The following is an 18,748-nucleotide window of genomic DNA, read 5'->3' on the forward strand; positions in this document are numbered from 1 at the left end:
TCATACTGCACAGCTTTATGATTTATTATTTAAAGCATATTTTACGTACATTATGTAATTCATTGTTAGTTACTAAAAGTATAGAACAAAGTAACCTCAGTGCTGTAGGAAACCTTTTTGAATGCGTTTTTCCCCCCCTCACAGTGGCATTACCGCATTTTATTCATTCAATAGCATTAAAGGTTTTTTCAATAAAAAAAAATATAGAAAAAAAATAGCATTAAAGGTTTTCGTTTGCCTGAATAGCATATTTTATAAAAACTGTACCCATAAAATGATAGCTATAATGAGATACAATGGTTAAGTTATTAGACTAGCAGAAGCAATATCCAAATTCTAGTCCTCCCTTAAGCCTGGTAACTGACTGCATGATTTGGGGCAAATTATCCCAGACTGAGAAGTTCAAAAACATCAAGCTACCAACCAACAGTGGCCCAACATGGTGGATTGCAATCTAGAATCAAATAGGAGATCTCCAACCTGAAGTGGATTGATTTGGGCTGATAAGAATAATGATAATAACTGGGGGAAAAACAGTCTTGCTCTATTAGGAATTAAACCACAACATGCAGAAAAAATAATTCTGACAACTAGAACTTATGCTAGAAATACCTTATACCTCCAATAATTCTGACTTGTTGGATACAGACCAGCAATAGTGATTAAAAATACTTGTGGACCAACTCCCAGATTTCCTCACCCAGCATGGCTGGCTGAGGAATTCTGGGAGTTGAAGTCCACAAATCATAAAAGGCCCAAGTTTGAAGACCCCTGATTTAAATCAACACCAGTGTATTTTTGTAATATCCTCCTGTGGCCACTGAAAAAGAATTGCCTCCTTACTGAGGCAGGAGGAATGCTTTAAAATAATGTAACAATGAAATCCAGAACACTTTTTTCCTCCAAAATCTTGAATACAAAAGCCCCCTTGAAATACCTTTGAGAATCATGAGGAGTTCTCTTCTGATGGCCAAGCAAAGCCTCAAAAACTAGGGGCATCCAATGTATTGGATAGAAGGGATAATTGGGGGGGGGGGAGAATTGGGGGGGGAAAAGAAAAATGTACTTGAAACAATATTTCAGAGTTCCAGAGTAAAAGTCACATAAAAAGGGCTGGCAGGCAAAAGAGTACTCAGTTGTGGAAAAATATTATTGAGTTCGGTTATGAATAAATTCCAATTTTCACGTAAACTTTTTTACCAGTTAATATCTTAAGGGTTAGCAGTTCAGTATGGGCATGGTTGTGAAGGCAGGGACGTAAGAGCCTTCAGTATTCAGCAGACTGAAAAGTTGAACATTATGCTTTTCCTCTACCATACAACTCAGTAAGAAGTTGTTGTTACAGACAGTTATAAAAATCAGCACTGATTTTTTGCTGCCAGATTTTTTTTTAATCTTTTTGGGCATGCTTTTGTTTGCCTCATTCCTAGAATTAAAACAGATGGAATTAAAATAGCAGCCATAGACACCTACCTGGCCGATGTGCCTTTGGAACAGCCATGTTTGTCACGCGTCCTCCGTCCTGAGGTTTGGGAGGAGATGCAGTGAATCTGCAAATCCCTGATTCGGATGGGGTGCTTGAGGTCAGGCTGTCTGTATATTCATTAGTCCCTGCCGTAAGCTGCTCTGATGAGGTGTCTGATATGAAGCATTCTGTGATGGTAAACTTTGCATGTCGCAGCTGCTCTTCCATCTTGGCGTGTTCATATGCTCTGGCTAGCTCTTCATATGTGGAGGAGGCACTTTCTGTGGAGACCATGCTGCTTCTTGCTCGATCTAAACAATAAAGAAAAGGCAAGGGAACAATCAGCAAAAGCATGGCTTTCTACTGTATATTCCCATGAGAATTTGCACATCCTTTATAGCATGCCCATACAATATGGCATACTGTGCTATCAGGTTTTGCTGATAAGTTTCTTTATTTCCATCATGCAAAATTAGTATTACAGGATGGGAAGGAAAAAAAATTCAGAATGAAATTATTGTTATTAATTCCATTTCCCCCCAATTTGTTTTAATGATTTCTCTTTTATGTCAAATTAGGATCTTCACAAATGTATTGGATAGAAGGGACAATTGTTAACTCTCAGAAAATATGAAAATATTTGTCCATTCCTATTTGTCTTCACATAATTTCATTTAAATAATATTTTAAGTAATTGATATTTAACACTGAGAAACTAAAATGACATGGAGGTTTACATCCTCATTTTATTTCAGAACTTCTTTATTATTTTTTGAAAGCTATGAATCCATTTCACACAACTGCTTTTAATTGGTATTTTGGTCAACTCAAATAGTTTTCTTCCAGCTGTGCATCTGAACTTTGGATTCAGTCAAGTTTCAAACAAAATAAGATTGATTTGAACCAATTAGGTAGATGACAAAATGTGCAATAGATTAAATCCCTTCTGTTTCAGAGTTTTGAACTAGCAAGTAAGATCAAAATTCAAATATTTTGTTCAAAACCAAGTGGTAAAAGTTATCAGAAGTTCTCAAAGAATCTCCAAAGCAAGCAAGCAAACAAACAAATACAACATACTAATCTCTTTTACCTATATATCTGGCTTTATGCTTTTGTAAGATAGGAGCTACAAAATATTCTGCAAAATTTATCCATTAAATTTGTCTAATTAGGTTAATAATTAAAACAATCTATTTTAATTGTTTGATTTAACCATTTGATTTTTCATGTTAATCAAGTGGTCACTAGACATAAACTGCTGTTTGAGGCATGTCCTAAAGCAATTTATGGAGGGGGACTATAAATAAGTCAGACAAAGAGTTTTCAGGAATGGGCAACATACAAATAGCATCAGTATGTGAATACTCTCCAGTTTAGTGAATCAGCTCCTAAAATGAATTTTATATAGTAGCTAAGAGCATATTCTTGGGGTAAAGTACACCAATCAGCCACATCTATTTCAGCGAAGCCTCTAGAGCAGCGCCCCCTCCCCGCATCTTTTGGGCACCAGGGAGTGGTTCCATGGAGGGCAATATTTCTCTGGACTGGGGGTGTGTGGTTTCGTGCATTGCATGGATCTCGCCCATGCATGGATGGGGCTTTGCTTGCTTGCACAGCCTGGTTCCTGGCAGGCCATGGACTGGTGCCAGTCCGTAGTCTGGGGGTTGGGGACCCGTGCTATAGACAATCTAGTAGATTCTCTTCATAGACTAGCTGCCAAATCAAGTCACTAACTAAAGTGCTGGCAATGCAGATGCTGACCAAGGAAGGAAAATTCTTGTTGGGCCATACATTAGCCTCCCTATGATATATGAGGAGAATATTGCATATACAGTATGATAAGCTGGGGATAAATATCTCATCTGCATCTGTTGATCCTCAAGATTGTCACTCCCTTTGCCAACAGCTCCTTCTATTTGCATTTTTAAAAACTCAAGATGACCTAGAAAGTGATTATAACATGTCTTGCTTTTTTTTAAAAAAAAAATGACTAACATATATGTTAAATATGTTACATGAAAACAAGCATATAACCGGCTATATCTATAATAATGCTTTCTTGACCTGAAGATGAAATCTAAACTAAAGATGATACCTGTATCTTGCGATGGACTAACACTGTAGCTATCGCTTTCTTTATCAACAGACCCTGTGGCCCTGGGAGTTGGCAGCCTCCAGTCTGTTGTTAAAGTGTGGGCTGATATTGTAGGATGGGGTCTATTGAGAGTCCATTGGCTAGCATATCTGTTCCGGGCTGTAGGCCCAGCTTTTGCATTCCTTCTGGTTGTAGGATCTGCAATTAAAACCAAGATAATTGCATATTTGATTAATTTATTTATTTAGGGAACAGAAGAGGAAAAGAAAAAAAATCATTAACCATAATTATAAAAAAATCATAAAATCATATTTTAAGACCATGTCTTAAAATAAAACTGAGTTACAGAGAAGCTGATCTATCACTGAATCAGCTAACGTCAACTACTAGCAACAATATATGTAGGTTCAACCGATGTGTGTATCTTTATCCAGTTTCCTTTTAAATATCTTAGCTACAAAGCTAGTAACCAGAGTCATATAAATACAGTAATAGTTGGACATTTATTTTTTAAAAAGTAAATTAGAAACAAATAGATCTTGCTGTTACCTCAACTAGTACGTTTATGAAGACCAGGCTATGGAAGTCTACCCTCTCTTCCCCAATAAACAATCTAGAATCAGTTCTGCTGTATATTTCCCATTTACACACTTAAAAAAATAACATAAAGGTATATATTTGGGGAAAATAGAATATTAAAGAAGCAAGGAAATATTTTTATTCTAGAATCTTTAAGAAGGTGCCGCTACCTATAAGATGTAAGAATTGTTCATGATTCATCTCTTCTTATCAAAGATTGACAGCATTTTATTTGCAAGCATTTTTTTTTAAAAAGTAAACTGTCCATATGTTGCTTGCTTTTTGAAACTACAATAACAGCATAAAAATAAAGACATTCAGCAATAAATGCAGTGTCCCTTTTTTTAAGTGAATACAATATGTAGATGAATAGCTGAGCAAAACAAAATAGCATCCTAATTTGTGATATGCTGCAGATTTTCCATACTGAAGGCGCACTGTATTTTGTAAACCTCACAGAATAATTGCCAAAATGTGAGGAAACGCTCCAGTGATTAATAACGGTATTAGATTTTTATCAAATTGAAAACCTTAGAAGGATAAATCTGCTTACTGAATGAATTACACTTGTATAAAGGGTTTTGTAGTTGGAAAATATCCCAACCGTTATTAAATGTATTTGATGTTGTCAAAATTTAACGCCTTTTTCTCCAGAATAATATTAAAACTAGCATAAGAGTTGGCATATCAACTTGTATTGGCAGAGAAAGAAATAAAGACCACGAATTCCAGCTATTAGAGGGGTTTGGCTTTCCTAGAAGAGTAATGACAACTTGGACAACACAGTTCATAAAGTTCGTTAATAAAAAAAATGCATGGAAGTGTTTGCATAGTTATGGGAAGGGGTAAGGGGGAGTTTTGAAAACTACAAGAGACCAAAACTGAATATGAATGATGAATACTTAAAAATAAAGGGAAGCTTGGAGAGGCAGAAAATCTCTTAGCAACGTAGGAGTTCTGCATGACTGAGAGCAATATATGCCACCTTTCCCTGTTAGTATTAGTATTTTAATATTAGCTGTGGTGGCACAGTGGTTAGAAAGCAGTATTGCAGGCTAACTCTGCTCATACTGCCAGGAGTTTGATTCCCTCAATCCTGACCAGCTCAAGTTTGACTCAGCCTTCCATCCTACCAAGGTCGGTAAAATGAGGACCCAGATTGTTGGGGGCAACATGCTGACTCTGTAAACTGCTTAGAGAGGGCTGTACAGCACTGTAAAGTGGTATATTAGTCTAAGTGCTATTGTTATTAGGATTGGTCTCATAGTCAGCTACATGTTTAAATTAGATTTGGCATTTTTTATCAACCTATCAAATTCTTCCCAAGAATCTACAATAGGCAGATTAAGTTTAAGTTTAAGTTTATTGAATTTATATACCACCCTTTTCCCGTAGGACTCAGGGCGGTTTATAAAGTATTTAAAAATGTCAATACAATACAAAAGTTAAAAACAGTTAAAATAATTAAATTTGATCCCTGAAAAATATAAAACCCCAATTAAAAACTCTCAGCCTGGGCCGGAAAGCTCAAAGAGCCAGGTCTTCAGGTCCCGGCGGAATGACTGAAGGTCGGGGGCAGTCCTAAGCTCCATGGGCAGCTGGTTCCAAAGGGCAGGCGCACCCACTGAGAAGGCCCTCCCCCTGGGTGTTATCCGCTGGCAGTCTTTTACCAGCGGCACCCTGAGAAGGCCCTCCATGTGGGAGCGCACAGGACAAAGGGAGCTTGATGCCGGCAGCAGGTGTTCCCTCAAATATCCCGGACCCAAGCCATTTAGGGCTTTAAAGGTCATCACCAGCACCTTGAATCTCACCCGGAGGGCAACCGGAAGCCAATGCAGCTCGCGGAGTAGAGGTGTTACATGGGAGTATCGGGAAACCCCCATCACAACTCGCGCAGCAGCATTCTGCACCAGCTGAAGCCTCCGAGTGGTCCTCGAGGGCAGCCCCATGTAGAGAGCGTTGCAGTAGTCTAACCGGGAGGTCACGAGCGCATGGGTGACTGTGCGTAGGGCATCTCGGTCCAGATAGGGTCGCAACTGGCGCACCAGGTGGACCTGGGCAAAAGCCCCTCTGGTCACGGATCCTATGTGATCTTCAAAATTGAGCCGTGAATCCAGGAGGACGCCCAAGTCGTGAGCCCTATCAACGGGGGGTAACACCTCACCCCCCATCGTTAAAGATGGAATAGTCTGGTTAACCCAAGATGCCGGTATGCATAGCCACTCAGTCTTGGCAGGATTGAGACAAAGCCTGTTTCTCCCCATCCAGACCTGGACCGCCTCCAGGCAATGGGACATTACGGCGAGGGCATCACTGGGTTGGTTCGGGGTGGAGAAAAAAAGTTGGGTATCATCAGCATACTGATATCCCACCCCGAAACCACGATGTTGATGATTCATGGTGTTAAAGTTATGGTCGCAGAATTTAAACTGTTCCAAGCTTTTGCAGTCAACTAAAGGTGAATTTGTCAATGCCAATAGTGTTCAATAGTGCTCCAGTTGCTTGGGGATTAAACCCAAGGCACCTATTATTAGTAGTACAGTTTTTGCTTTCTTTTGCCACATTTGTTCTATTTCTATTTGCAGGTCTTTCTATTTTGTGATTCTCTCCAGTACTTTCTCTTCTATTCTGCTCTCTCCAGGTATTACCATGTTCATTATTTAGATTTTTTGGGACTTTCTTATCAACAATTGTTAAATATGGGGTCTGTTTGAATTCTAAATTCCCAGAGCACTTTAACTTCTTCATTTTCTATGACTTTATTTTACAGTCCTACTAGTTCTTACTTGCAGGCAAATGTTACTTCTTGCAAATCATTGTTGCTGCTTTGTCATGCTGTTGTTTGAAGTCAGTCTGTGTGATCTTCTTGCAGCAGCTAACTAGGTGGTCCACTGTTTTTTCAGCTTCTTTACAGAGGTGACATTTGCTGTCTTCTTAAGTCTGGGCTTGTATGGATTTGTCCTTAAGGCTTGGCCTTATGCAGCCAGAATTAGCCCCTCTGCTCTTTCTTCAACTTTCCTGCTCTTTGCCACTGCCAGGTCTTGTTATTATCTGTTTTCCCTGCTATTTTTTTTAATCTACTGGTCATGTAATGCATTGTCTTTCCATGCCTCCTTTCTGTTCTTCGTTTGGTCTTTCTTGTAGGCCAGTTTAGTTTCTCCAGTACTCATTAGGTCTTCCTGGTATACTAGCTTTAGTACAGCTTCTTCTCTGTTCTTCAGATATTAGCCCAATGGCCTGTTTTCTTCTTCAACCATCTGATGTACCATGCTCACCTATGTTACTTGGTAAGTACAATCTGTCAATATCGCTATGTAGATGAAGGGCATGATTTATCATCATTATTGTTCTTATCTTCCTATCCAGGGCTTTTATTTCTACTTGAGTTCAGTCTACCATTCCAGCTATGTATCTAATGACTGGAATTACCCAAGAGTTAATTGCCTACATGGTATTTCCTGCACCAAGTTTGGACTTCACTCTCTTGATGTATTTACTTAGGTATTTGTAGTGATTGTCTTCATGCAGATTTTTGATGTTATTTTCATATGAATCTTGATTCTTTCAGTTTTCAGTATTTTTCCTGATCTGATGGTAAGAGTGGCACATTTGTCCAGTCCAAACTCCATTGCAATATCTTGACTGTATATATGGACGGGGTGAACAGTGATTCTATTTCTATTATGATTTTGCATCCCACGTATTCAGTTATAACTGCAGCTGCGCTGTATATTAGTTGGTTTGTTTCCTGCAGTGAGCTGGTGCTTATACTTGATATTGCAGTACTAGCATATTTTAATGCTTGTGCTAGCTGTTTCTTTGGAACAACCTTCAAGGCAGGCTACCTTATTCTGTTGTTTTGTGCTGTTTTAGATATTCAGTTATTCTTTGTTTAAGTTTTTCTATTTCTTTAGTTAGAGGATTTGTTCTTTCTGAGACAGAGGAGAGGGTGCCTGGTTTTAGAATGAAAACAATTTAATAGCTGTGCTGGCTTCCACTACTGCCAACTCTCCCTGGTTTGCCTCTACAGCCTGAGTTATTTCTGGCAAGGCTTTGCTTTCTTTGCTTTGGATAGACCTTTGCAATTTTTCCAATTCTGCTTCTATGTATACGTTATTTCATATTATAAATCAATGTTGATCTCCTAACCTTCATTCTGTTATTTCTGATTCTGGATGTTGTTCTTTCCAGAACTGTGCATTCATTTAAGGATCCTTTTCTTGTTGAACTTGATCTATAATAGCAGATAATTACTTCTTCGTTTTCACTCCCTGTATATTAGCTAAGAGTAAACACCTTGTCTTCCAGTAGTTCTACAGCTGCTGGGCCTGGTTGCTCAAACAACAGTCCTGGGTCCTATAGCTCATTTTTCATCAGATTCCAGAAACTTCAGCACCTAGCTTGATCCCTGTGACCCAGCTGATGATCAAGCCAGTATATGTTTCTGTAATGTATGTCTCATGGTATTTTTTTATGGGAGAGACACTCTTTGTCTGGCCCCTCTTCTGTATCTTATAAAGAAGATAAACTGCTCTTCAAACACAATGCAGTTCACAGAAATAGTTGCAGTATCTTACAGAATCACAAGGTTCAGAACATTGAAGCCTCAGAACCACATGAAGGTAGTGTGTCACAGAGGGATCAAAGTAGTGCCTTACTAATGTATTAGTATTATTTAACCTCCAAATATGGCAGTGATTTTCACTAGGTGGGTGTATCCAATGCTTATTTTATGTTTTAGTGCTTTAGGAGGCTTCAAAATGTTTCAATTAAGATTGGAAACAGATTGTACCAAGTGTTGTTTAAAAAAATAATGTCGATCTGACAATAGGCTGCTGATTTTCAGCAAGATGCTTTTAGGGTGCTCTGGTGCCCCACACAAACCAAAGATTGCCCATACTAGCACTAGAGGAATAATAGTCTTTGCATAATTTTTAAGAAAAAATAATTGACATATAAAGGTAAAGGTAAAGGTTCCCCCGCACATGCGTGCTAGTCGTTTCCGACTCTAGGGGCCGGTACTCATCTCCATTTCAAAGCCGAAGAGCCAGCGCTTGTCCGAGGACGTCTCCATGGTCATGTGGCCGGCATGACTAGATGCCAAAGGCGCACGGAACGCTGTTACCTTCCCACCGGAGTGGTCCCTATTTTTCTATTTTTACGTGCTTTCGAACTGCTAGGTTGGCAGAAGCTGGGACGAGTAACAGGCACTCACTCTGTTATGCGGCACTCGGGATTCGACCCGCCAAACTGCCGACCTTCCGATCGACAAGCTCAGCGTCCTAACCCACTGAGCCACCGCGTCCCTTTGACATATTGACATATATAGCATGCAAAAAAAGAAGAAGAAAGAAACAGCATATCTCAGACTAAGTAAACATATCTCTGGTCTTCCTCTGAACTAAAGTATATCCCCAAACACTTTGTCTGCAAATTCTAGACAAATTTGGAAGTTTTGTGCAATACACAATCACTTCTCCCCCTCCTGCCATAGAAACATTATTCAAATGACTTGGTTTTCTTCTAGATATCTGTGCATTTTGCTCTGGAATTCTACCATAGGAGAAAGACAACATGATTTTTTTTTTCATTTTTTTACATATTCCATTGAAAAAGCTGTCCATACTTGTTCCTGGTCTGGCATCAGAAACATCCACCAGTGGCCCAGTGGCTTGTGAGACTGACTGATAATGTACTGTATGAGTAACTGTCAATGATTTCTGTTTCGATGTCTCTCCAAAATCAGCATCGGTTAGCAAGACTGTAGATCTGTCATCTGTGGGAAAGAAAAGACGAGTTTATGATGTCTTCTTTTGAGTAAGTTTATAAAAGAATTAAGAATATTTTTTTTATTATCTTACTGTATAAAATAACGTATGAATTTTGATTATATTTTTATTTGGTTCCTAGTAAGTTTAAAAATCAAAGAACCATTCCTTTTTTATATCTGAACCAACCCATATATTTTTGTGATTTCTAATTCTGAGAGTAACCACAAGAAAAGATAATTATATTATCCATTATGTCATGAGTTTAATTAATGCTGTATAATCTAAGTAAGCTACAGAAAAGAAAACACACACAAAACAAAGTTGTACATGTTAAAATAGAAACTAATTATGATCTTGATTCCATCAAAATTGTGTTTGGCTAAGAGATACTTGATCTTGTGTGGGGAGATCTCTCATGGTTTTGTTTGTATAATGCATTAATAAACTAACAACTTACCATTCTCTATTTTTAATTTCCAGACTAAAAGCTGGGCAAACTTTATTTCTTCCTGACCACTGATGTATTCAACTGTATAAACACAATCCTATTTTTTGGAGGGGTATTATTTTAACTAACATACATTTTAGTAACCTATCTTGAAAAATGGGAACTAAGGATTACTGAGAGCCAAACTGGCGTAGTGGTTAAGACCAGAAGCTGGGAAACCATGAGTTCTAGTCCCACCTTAGACACAAAGCCACCTGGATAATCTTGGGCCACTCTCCCTAGGGTGAAGAAGGCAATGCAAACCATTGCTGAAAAATTTGGCTAATTTGGATAATTGTAGGGACTAAACCAGGCAATCACCAGGCAATCAAAAACTGGACTCAATGATAAGGTAAAGGTAAAGGTTCCCCCGCACATGTGTGCTAGTCGTTTCCAACTCTAGGGGCCGGTGCTCATCTCCGTTTCAAAGCCGAAGAGCCAGCGTTTGTCCGAGGACGTCTCCGTGGTCATGTGGCAAAAGATAGCTGATGTAATTCCAAATTAATTTGAGAAAATTTCCAAGTTAATTGCATGTCTGTGGGTAGACAGATGTGACTCAGAACTGAAAACGGAGCAGGAGTTGTCTAGCCCATCCCAACCAATTATTTCATTAATTATCACACCTATTTAGCTTTGGTACTGTTGGTTTGCTACTAACATTTCCATACTAAGAAGTAAGATTAAAACCATCCTATATTTTTCCTGCATTCCTGAAATAAATAAAATACCAACAAGGATACAAGAGAATTATAAAGAAGATAAATTGTTGGTCAAACATAATGCAGGTATACAGAAATAGATGCAGTATATTACAGAAAAAAGGTACCACTATGATTGGAGGCAGCTTTTCTACTTCAAAAGGCACTTGAGCAGTACTTGGACTTGAGCAGAGCAACTACCTGAGACCTGTCACTGTTGCCAGCCTTTAGTAAGAAACAAGTGGTAGAGAAAATGATGGATCAAATATCTGTGTTAACAACAGCCTCCTCTCACCAATTTTCTCAAAGAAGTATCTGACACAGAGATGCCCAATCCATGTTTCGCTCCACATCTTTCCCAATTACTGGCTGTTTGGACATTATACCCTGATAACAGGAAAAGGTGAATGGCTTCATTCATTATCTTTTCTGGGTGTAATTAATATATCTTTGCCATCAAATATGCCTGGAATATGCACAAAAATATGCTACTACTTCCCCAGTTTAAGTCAGTTCAGTTTTCTGATGAAGCTTCAGTGCATGCAGAGAGTCTGTTTGTGTGACACACCGAGACTGGGAAGATTGGGGGGGGACTGGGGAGGGCTTTTTTGGGGTTACTTCATCCCATAAAAATAATTTAAAAGGAAAGTTGAAAGGCTTTACAGCTTTCCTGTATGTTGCACAAATGTGAACATTTTTCCCTGAATTATTCTTAATCCTAAATTGCTTTACGTTGTACTCTTATTGCCTGCACTGAACATAGAACATATTTCTGAGTAAGCATAAATAGAATTGTACATGAAAAATTTAATGCCACTCTTTACTGCTCAACAACAATCAAAAGCAGAACACATTAATTGTGGCAATTTTTCCCAACTTGTGGCAAATTACATTTAAATAATACACAAAGGTATAGGTCCTATGTAATATAAATCAAGCTAATGAGGCTATTGACAGCTCACCAATGGTTTCCATTGTATCTCTCTCTTCAATGAGAAGCTGAGCTCTGGGAATATCTATATGCATCCTCAATGTCTGTTGCTGCTTGTTAAGTGTATCCGATGTCCTTGTGTTCTTGCTAAGTATTCAAGAAAGTACGAGCAAATTTAACTAAAAGGGGATATATACTTAAAAAACAAAATGCAATAAAGTGCTATTATTTGAAATGAATTAAAGTTCCCCAAAACTCTTATTCTGCGATGTTTAAACAAAGTCTCTCCGTATACTTTTTTTAAAAATAAAAAATAAACATGCAAAATGTATTAATTTAAAGCAGGAGACAAAATGGTTAGGACAAAAAAGAGGATATGATTTGAAAAGCTTTACATTATTTCATGTTTAAAGAATATAACCTTTAAATAGTTATTTCCACTCTACTATCTGCTTTTTAGGCAGACTTACTTTTCTCTCATTAACCCACAGTGATATTATGATACTGTAGTCTTACTGTATTTTAGGAACGATAAGCGGTAAGCATAATTCTCAGCTTCAGCTTGGTGGATAAATAATTTAGGACTAAGTTGGAAATGGTCCTGATAACCTCTATTGGGCAAGAGTTGCTGTGATAGTGGGAGTCGAGAGGTTGTTGCTATTGTTATAACTGAATGCTTTGTTCACAGTAGCAAGTGGAAGGCTCCAGAATGGACCCAGAGTCTTTGAATTTACAGGCTCGAAAACTGGTTCTCAATAGAATTATATTTATCTATAAAATAATTAGCAGGAACACAAAATGGGTGGGTTTCACAGAATTGTAGAGAACTTTTGAGAATATTGCAAGGGTTTACCTTTTGACAGAATTTGTCAAAAAATTAGAATTAATTTCTAACTTCCGTTTTCACACACAGGTAATACTCATCTTAGGACCGTTTGTTCAGTGACTGATCAAAGTTATGATGAAGGTTGAAGTTACAGTCATGTACGGTCTTCACTTAACAACTGCTTATGATGGCAACTGGAACTGCTGGAATTGCTGTTGCTACAGTAAGTGATGTACTCAAGTGTCAATGTTCAAGTCAATGGCAAGTTGCCTACAATCCTTGCTTTTCCTATCACTGTCCTCCTAAGTGTTTCAATGAAATTTCAATGTGGTTGAAAAGTATTAACTTTTTTTTAGGAATAATCAAATTATCTGTATTTAACCAAATCAAATAAATATGATTAATTTTACATTGAATTATATTAAATCACATTCAATTTTTATTCAGATTGCATTTAACCTTGGCTCTATTAGCCTTGCTCACTCACTAGTACCCTAAGTGCAGAAAAGACATCCTCGCTGAGGATTATGATTAGAAGTTTCTTTCCTTATTCTAAAATGTATAAATAGGATATTCCCAATGGGGCATACACATTTTGAACTAGTCCAAGGCCTCGACTCATGGATCCCACTTTTTTAATTAATGACTGAATTCTGCATATTTCACTATTCTTACCTCATAAGCATTTCAGCCAAACTTTTTGCATCTGAAAGGGAAAAAAAAGCAGGAGAGATAGTAGCATTATGTAAACAGCTAATTAGTACTTATACTTGCATAATAATCCCCAAACAAACTAATACAGTTACTAGACAGAGGCTTTTATCTTGGCTGAATGTGGATGTGGGAGAGCAGCCTGTATATTTAATCCTTCTAAGACTGAATTGCTACTAATAGGGAGGTAAAAAAGATTGGATCTGGTGAAATTGGATACCACATAACTATGGGTATAGGTACATAAATATGGGTGGGGCCAGCCTGCCTTGATTGGCTTACTCACTTCAATGGACATAGCTTTGGCATCTACTGCATATAGAGACAAGCATCATTTTAAATGAAATGGTACAGCTACACTCTGATGTCATTACAAACTTTCCTATTATTGGTTTATGTGTGTTTGTGTGTGTGTGTACATACATACAAACACACATACAGTATGCATATTTCCTATATATATATATATGTATGTATATGTAATTATGTATACATATGTGTATGCATATATACATGATATATGTGTGTCCTATATATATGTATATGTCTGGGTGAGTATATGTAGACACACACAAAAACATACATGGATACCAACAAAAAGCAGGATTTAACTTATTACTTAAATATGTAATCACATTGAAGGCTGATATTATGAATTCATGTTTACCTATTAACAAGAAGTTTAATTATTTATGACAACTTTTTAGACTATCTGCTATGACTGCAATAGAAGGTAAGAAATTTGTATCAATTTTACATTATTCAAGAAGTTTATTTTGATAGACTTTAATTTTATAACATATTATTCTGAAAGCTATTTATTACAATTAATTGTTAATGTCATTTTAATAATTAAGAAATTACACTTTTAATTATGAGCAAAAATATTTATAGAGTCATAATGTTATTTATTATGTTCATGTGCAGTACAGTACAACAAATATATGGCAGAAGTGTCATATTAATCTATAGTGGCAAAAAAACCAACAGATTTTTTGCCAACAACCTATGTGAGTCTAATATAATTCACAGGAACAATACATATTGTTAAGGCTGATGACCGTTTAATTAAAAAAAATAAGGAATTTAAGTGAGTTTGTAATTAAGAATTGCAATTTTGGGACAGGAAACAGAGGAGGAGATTTGTTAACCTAAAACAGTGCATGAGAGAGCAGAAGGCACTTTCACCTCATATATTTTAAAAATAAACTTTCTCATGGCCTATATTGATCAAGATAGTGTAATATCAGAAGCCATATTATAGAAACCAAGGAGTAAGGGAAAAATATGAGGAAAGATGTTCCAAGATCTAAGGCACAGTAAATCATAGAAGCAGATTAAGGAGTGAAACACAGTTACAAGATAACCCAGTCCAGATTCAGAATAAATCTGAATTCAAAAGGAACAATATGGCAGTCCATGGCAAAGAGTTGGTACTAAGGTCAAACTCAACCCTTGTTCTAGGAACTTTAATTAGCAGGGATTATTTTATTTTTGCTAGATCTTAATGGTTTTAAGATTTGATAGTTAATCAAGGTTTGCTAATTCATCACTATCAGAGAGGTTAGCCAATTTTGCAGGATCCTATTGATTAGCAGTGTGATTTCTCTCTGCTGGCTCAGAGACAGATTGTTCTCCCAAATTAGGCTGGCAGTCTCTTAGGTTCATGTCTTCTTCCTCTTCCTCTGAAGTATACATGAATGCAAGTGATCTTGGTTCCATATAATGCTAAACCATAATGGATAGGTTTCACCCATCATCCTAAGGCAAAAGCAAACAAATTACCTTATAATTAGCATAATGACCTATGATCAATTCAAAAGCTTGCTCCCTAATTAATATTTACCTATATAGAGATAAAGTCAGTATCCAGAGGATACATGGAACAGTTAAGTTACTTCTTTTCTGTTAACCTTTTTTTATCCAACATCTAAGATATGAATAATCTAAAATTTTACTGGATGTGACATATTTAGAACACAGAATATAAGGTTATTATCAACTCCAGTAACAATGTCCACAAAGAAGCAGCACAATCAAGAATTTAGACATGCTGGAATATTAAATTTAACTATACAATAAACTTCTTGTATTATGTAAAGGAGATACTGCTGTAGTTGGAAAGACAAAATTATGAGATCCAGCTGCTGTCTTCGCTTTTACTTATTAGGATCTTGCCAGCTATTATTTTGAATTTTTCTGAGATACATTCTCTTGGGAAATTAACAGAACTCCTGCAGTTTTCACTTGAGTTCTGCCATATTCAGCAACATGCACAGTTCATTTTAAAGTAGCTGTTTGGATGAACACCCATTGGAGACAAGGAAAATACTGTTTTTGCAGCAGTTGGAACCTCGGTTAAATCATCTACTCTGTCCCCTTCCCCAATCAACACTATAATTCTCTTGTTGTTCTGGCAATCAATCCTTTTGTACCTCAGATAGTGTTTGCTGTAAAAACTAAGAGGAAGAAAGACAGAGCTAAAACCGAATCATCAGTAGCCAAGCTAACTTATACATGAAAAACAAACACACCAAAATAAATCTTAGTCATCTCTAAATATTTGCTAGCAGCAACATATAGAAAATGAACTTCACCTCATTCATATACACTCAATTTGCAATCTTTTCATCTACAAAGTTACAAGAACAGAAAAATTTACCTGCATAACTACTATTAAAATAATCTGAAATAGCAAAGTGATCGTGACATTTTAAAGTAATGTCATAAGAATCAATGGCATAATCTGGATATTTCTATAGGACCCTTTTTATATATATGGTCCTCAACTTACAATCATTCATTTAATGATTGTTTGAAATTATGATGGCACTGAAAAGTGATTTATGACCTTCCTTGCACTTATGACCAATTGCAGAATCCCTGCAGTCATGTGATTTGGGTGCTTAGCAACCAGCCTGTATTTATGACAGCTGCAGCATCCCAGGGTCATGTTGAACATCATTTGCGACCTTCCCAGAGGTCCCAATCATTAGGGATCTGCTTTCTTTTGCTTTACAAAAGAAATTGTAAAATCAGGTATGATTCACTTAATGATCACATACCTTAGTGATGAAAGGTCCAGTCCCAACTGTGGTCATAAGTCAAGGATTACCTGTACTACAAGAATGTGTGGTTGCTGATCAACTTCTTTTTATTCTATAACTCTCTGATAGAATTGGTATGTTACATATTTATCATGTTACATGCCAAGATAAATCTCTAAATTCTTTAAAATATGTTCTTTTTATTAATGTTAGAGTTGTATTATTGTCTATTGTTGTTACTGCAGTGAACATACCTAATACTCTGTCACCTATTTTCCAAACAACAACCCTGTGAGATGGATTAGTCTAAGAAAGAGTGGTCCAAAGTCCCCAGAGCTGGTTTTCATGATTAAGGGAGGTCTAGATTTCATAGTCTTCTACTTTCTAAGCCAGCACCTTAACCAATATACCAAACTCCCGCCTACTGGATATGGGAAACAGCACTTTCACTATTTCTGTAATATGAAAACCAGCTTAATGACAATTTATTCCGTGTAAATCTGCACATTTTTCTATAGAAACTACAATGCATGTAAGGCAATATTTGATGTTGATTCTTACCTCTGAGTCTTTTCAGTCTCTGTTCCCTCCGTCTCCTTCTTACAACCAGCAGAAGCACAAAAAGCAGCAAGACCCCAACCAAGATACAGGAAATAGTCACCAGCATCTTTAGCCCTTCATTGGTTGCCAGACCTTCCTCACTTTGGACAACTGATTTAATGAGTGGAGGGATTGTACCTGGAAACAGTGTCATGACATTAGATGCCTATCAACGAAGAGAAAAGGTTGATTTTTAAGTGACTACGGTGCACAGAAGCTGACCTGTATGTTCCTAAGAGGTTCAATTTATTAGGAAAGCTTCATCATTTTAGCTTTGCATTATTTTGATGCAAAGTGCTACCAATTGCTTGCATTTGAAAGAAGAGACAAATCAGGCCATATTTATTGTCATGAAAAATGCTGATTTTCTTCATAAAACTGCAAGCTTCCTTATAGAAATTGTAGGGAACAAAACACGGCATGCCCTTTAATCATAAGAATTAAATTCCGGCCAGAAAAATATTATTTTTATTTATTTTTATTTTAATTCCATTTATATCCCGCCCTTCTCCGAAGACTCAGGGCAGCTTACAAGCTATAGGAGTTATGATATTTACCTCTTACATGAGGCAAGCATTACTAACTCCTACTACGAATCACAGTTCTGGGGGGGGGGAAGTGAGTTTTGTTGACATTGTTTCATCATGGGTTTGTCAAGCTGGAGGAACTTGGTAAAGAAAGGAGAGTAAACTCGGAAGGTTTGCAAAACCTTAATAGTCTGATCCTCTACAATGAAAACCTATTAAGGTGTTTGAAATTTGCACAGCCAATGGAATTTTAATATTTTTTTTTTAAAAAAAGAGCTTTTGTATACACAAAAGTCACAATTACTGAGTGTACTGGAAGGTAGGCAGACAATTATGTGGAGTGTGATTTGACATTTCAGGACCATGCCATAGGCAAGTCACACGGAAACTATTGAGAAGCCTGCTTGCTCAACAAATGGCTGGCATGGTCAATACGCTAGTCACAAAACACCGATTTACCAGACGGGCAATCATTTTATTTGATCCATGACATCTATCCTACCCTCAGGATAACCTCTATCAACCCACATCTCTTCTTGCCTTTTAGGGAATAATTGGATACTATTCCAGGCAAAAGAACCATCCATTATTTTTATTTTCAAAGGCACTAAGTCTTAATGTTATTACTAGATTCTGATTCTGATTCTTGCAGCTTTCCATTACTGCTATTTTATTCAAACTAATCTTAACAATGTCAAAGTCAAATATAATGGAGAGTTCAGTGACTACTACTGTAAAGGAGGTTTCCAGACTTACTGATTCTGAAGGGAACCATTTAGCGTGCTCTCACAGTAATGTAGTCATTTTCTTTTTCAAGCATTTCTGATTGTTTTATCTTATTTCCCTTTTATTGTTTAATAAATTTTAAGGTGCACAGGCAGGAAGGGATGGGCCAGTAGTCGAAAGAGCTGACATGTATGCCCTGTGAACCTAATCTGAACTTTTCTTTTTAACAACAAGCAATTCTGAAGCTTGCTCTTCTCTTTTCCCAAAATCTGTACCCTCACTAAC

At 37.1% G+C, this 18,748-nt stretch overlaps 1 protein-coding gene across 1 annotated transcript in view; it reads right to left on the reverse strand.

Moving 5' to 3' along the window:
• Positions 1–18,748, reverse strand: part of DSCAM (DS cell adhesion molecule) — a gene marked incomplete at both ends in the record, with an annotated part of 361,720 nt that overhangs the window by 36,747 nt on the left and 306,225 nt on the right. Inside the window, 6 exons of the mRNA XM_081327319.1 lie at positions 1,474–1,776; positions 3,561–3,758; positions 9,766–9,915; positions 12,058–12,173; positions 13,528–13,558; positions 17,172–17,348. Coding sequence (XP_081183445.1) covers positions 1,474–1,776; positions 3,561–3,758; positions 9,766–9,915; positions 12,058–12,173; positions 13,528–13,558; positions 17,172–17,348 — 975 coding nt within the window. The remainder of the gene's footprint in view (positions 1–1,473; positions 1,777–3,560; positions 3,759–9,765; positions 9,916–12,057; positions 12,174–13,527; positions 13,559–17,171; positions 17,349–18,748) is intronic.

Source organism: Vipera berus, assembly GCF_964194415.1.
Source record: "Vipera berus genome assembly, chromosome: 4".
NCBI lineage: Eukaryota > Metazoa > Chordata > Lepidosauria > Squamata > Viperidae > Vipera > Vipera berus.